The sequence below is a fragment of the Anomaloglossus baeobatrachus genome, unplaced genomic scaffold, assembly GCF_048569485.1.
Source record: "Anomaloglossus baeobatrachus isolate aAnoBae1 unplaced genomic scaffold, aAnoBae1.hap1 Scaffold_4364, whole genome shotgun sequence".
NCBI classification, from domain to species: Eukaryota; Metazoa; Chordata; class Amphibia; order Anura; family Aromobatidae; genus Anomaloglossus; species Anomaloglossus baeobatrachus.
Genome location: NW_027443700.1, coordinates 1 through 2791, shown reverse-complemented (window position 1 = coordinate 2791; position 2791 = coordinate 1). Strand labels below are relative to the sequence as shown.

Sequence of the window (2791 nt, the reverse complement as noted above, 5' to 3'; positions counted from 1 at the left end):
GGTATCCTATTGTTTCGGGGGGTGCACTTATTGGTATTGTACTTTAAGGGTGCAATTAAAAGGGAGAATCTAGGACTATACGGAGGGTCTTGTGGGGTGTTCCCAGTATACAGCAGGTATTGTGGGGTGATCTCGGTATACAAAGGGTCTTGCGGATTGCTCCCGGTATATGGCGACTCTTGCAGGCTGTTCCCGGTATACAGAGGGTTTTCCGGGGTGTTCTCGTTATATGGTGCCTCTTGTGGGTTGTTCCCGGCGTACGGCGGGTCTTGTGGGGCCTTCCCGGCGTACGGCGGGTCCTGTGGGGCCTTCCCGGCGTACGGCGGGTCCTGTGGGGCCTTCCCGGCGTACGGCGGGTCCTGTGGGGCCTTCCCGGCGTACGGCGGGTCCTGTGGGGCCTTCCCGGCGTACGGCGGGTCCTGTGGGGCCTTCCCGGCGTACGGCGGGTCCTGTGGGGCGTTTCCATTGTGTAATAGTTGATATCTATGAGAAGTGTCCCACAGAGGGGTAATGGTGAACCAGTGACATGGTTACGGCCTGACTGATGTGCGGGGGGGGGGGGGGGGGGGGGCAAGGGCCGATCCTACAGAATTGACCGTTTCATTACTGACGCGTGATGACAGGAAGGGGTCAGGCCCCGCAGAGCATCGCGGCTGTGATGGGATGGAGCTTACAACTGGACCATCCAGGACTGGAGGAAGCGGCCTGGGCCGGGAAGCCGTGACTCCACATTGTGAGGTCCCGGTATGTGGCACAGTTCTGCGATCATCCACCAGGTGGCGCTGTGTTATCTACAGATTACGACTCTAGTTGTGAGACTCCTCCCAGCACTGGGTGCAGCCCCCCCCCCTCGGGGTGGATGATGGGGGTGATCATGATCCGTGTGCAGAGATCTGATGAGAGGGGACCCCACGTGGCTGACATTGCTGCACAGCGCCTGGCATCCTCCACTCGTCCCCTATAGGAATGAATGCGGAGCCGTCCGTGGTTCATTACCTGCTTTATTGAGGTTTCAGCAGCAGTGACATAAGTTAGATGTGACTCAGAGCCGAGGGCAGACACGAGCACACGCGCTCTCACCACTCACACATCAGCCAGCAGGGCGGCGACACTCCGACACTCTCTCTCTCGTTTTCTCCAGCAAGGGGAAGGTTAACCGTGTAACACTCTGCAGGTGGGCACAGCAGTTAATGGCTATAGGTGGGGGGCTCACACTACAATATACAGAAGCAACGTCCACGATGAACGGGGGAGGAGGCGCGACGTCTAATAGGCATGGTTGGACACGAACAGAGACTCTCCCGCGGCGGCTCCTGCCTGGCCGGAGGACACGTACTTGCCCTGGCAGGCCAGGCTGTTGGCCTAAAAGAAAAGACATGAATGTCAGAGTAAAGGCCGATCAGGGCATCAAATCAGCTGCAGAATTGTGAGCGCAGCTCCGGAGGGAGTGGAGTCTGCGACGTGCTGACACCTAGTGGACACTTGCAGTACTGCAGACACTTTTACGTACCAGTGCGCGCTTGGTGTACTCCTCTTGGGCGTTCTTGACATTTTCCTTCTTGCCACCCCAGGCTTTCAGGCAGGAGGCCTGCAGGGCACGGCCATAGGAGAAGGTGAGGGGCCAGGGCTTGTGCAGGGGGCACTTGTTGATGGCGTTCAGGTGGACTGTGGCTTCCTCCTCGCTCTGACCTCCGGAGAGGAAAGTGATACCTGCACAAAGGAGACCCCACAGGTCACGATCGTCCCACCGTACCCCACAACCACCTCTGCCGTGTCCTCCACCCTCGTCTTACCGGAGACGGAGGGGGGCACGGTGCGCCTCAGGGCGGTGACTGTTGCCATAGCGACCTCCTCGGGGCTGTACTTCTTGGAGCAGGCATGGCCGGGTGTCACCATGTTGGGCTTCAGCAGAGTCCCCTCCAGATAGACGTGGTGGTCGCTGAGGGCTTTGTACACGGCCGCCAGGACCTGGAACCATACCAATGGCGTTAACATGTCACCACATCAGTGCGGCTCCACCGCCCGCCGCTCAACCACCCGCTCTGCCCACCGCTCCACAACCCGCTGGCTTCACAACCCGCCGGCTTCACAACCCTCTCTGCCCACCGCTCCACAACCTGCCACTCCACCAATTCACAACCCGCTCTGCCCGCCGCTCCACAACCCGCCGCTCCACCACCTGCTCTACCCACTGCTCCACAAGCTACCGCTCCACCACCTGCTCTACCAACTGCTCCACAACCCACCACTCCATAACCTGCTCAATCTGCCGCTCTGCCACCCGCTCCTCCGCCACCCGCTCTGCCCGCCGCTCCACCACCCGCTCTGCCCGCCCCTCACCTTTTCAGTGACGTACTGGCACCTCTTCAGATCGTGGTCACCGTCGGGGAGGACCTCTGGCTCCACAATGGGGACGATGCCATTCTAGAAGGACAAGAAGAACATGCGGACTAGTCCTGTGGTAACATCGGGGCTCGGGCTCCCGCCAAAGACCCGTGTGCCATTACCTGCTGGCAAATGCTGGCATAGCGGGCCAGTACGTTGGCGTTCTCTAACATGGAGAGGTGAGAGGGCGTGTGCTCGGAGATCTTCAGCACGCAGCGCCATTTGGCAAAGTCGGCACCGTCCTTCTTGTACTGGGCGCAGCGCTCAGAAAGGCCGTCCAGACCTGCGGACGAGGCAAGGGTAAGAAGCACGGGAGACCCCGGGGGCGGTCACATGACTGTCCACACCACCCGACACATGACGCGGAACCGCCCCTTACCTTGTGTTGTGGTCTCGCCATTGGTTC

At 60.1% G+C, this 2791-nt stretch overlaps 1 protein-coding gene across 1 annotated transcript; it reads right to left on the bottom strand.

The window, feature by feature from the left end:
* Positions 1-985: 985 nt before the first annotated feature.
* LOC142279587 (fructose-bisphosphate aldolase A) lies at positions 986-2786 on the bottom strand (the record flags this gene model as incomplete). Its single annotated transcript, XM_075332694.1, has 6 exons — positions 986-1362; positions 1511-1710; positions 1794-1968; positions 2341-2424; positions 2508-2668; positions 2765-2786. Coding segments are annotated over 6 exons (738 nt in total), but the record flags the coding sequence as incomplete, so codon positions are not given.
* Between the last annotated feature and the right edge of the window lie 5 nt (positions 2787-2791).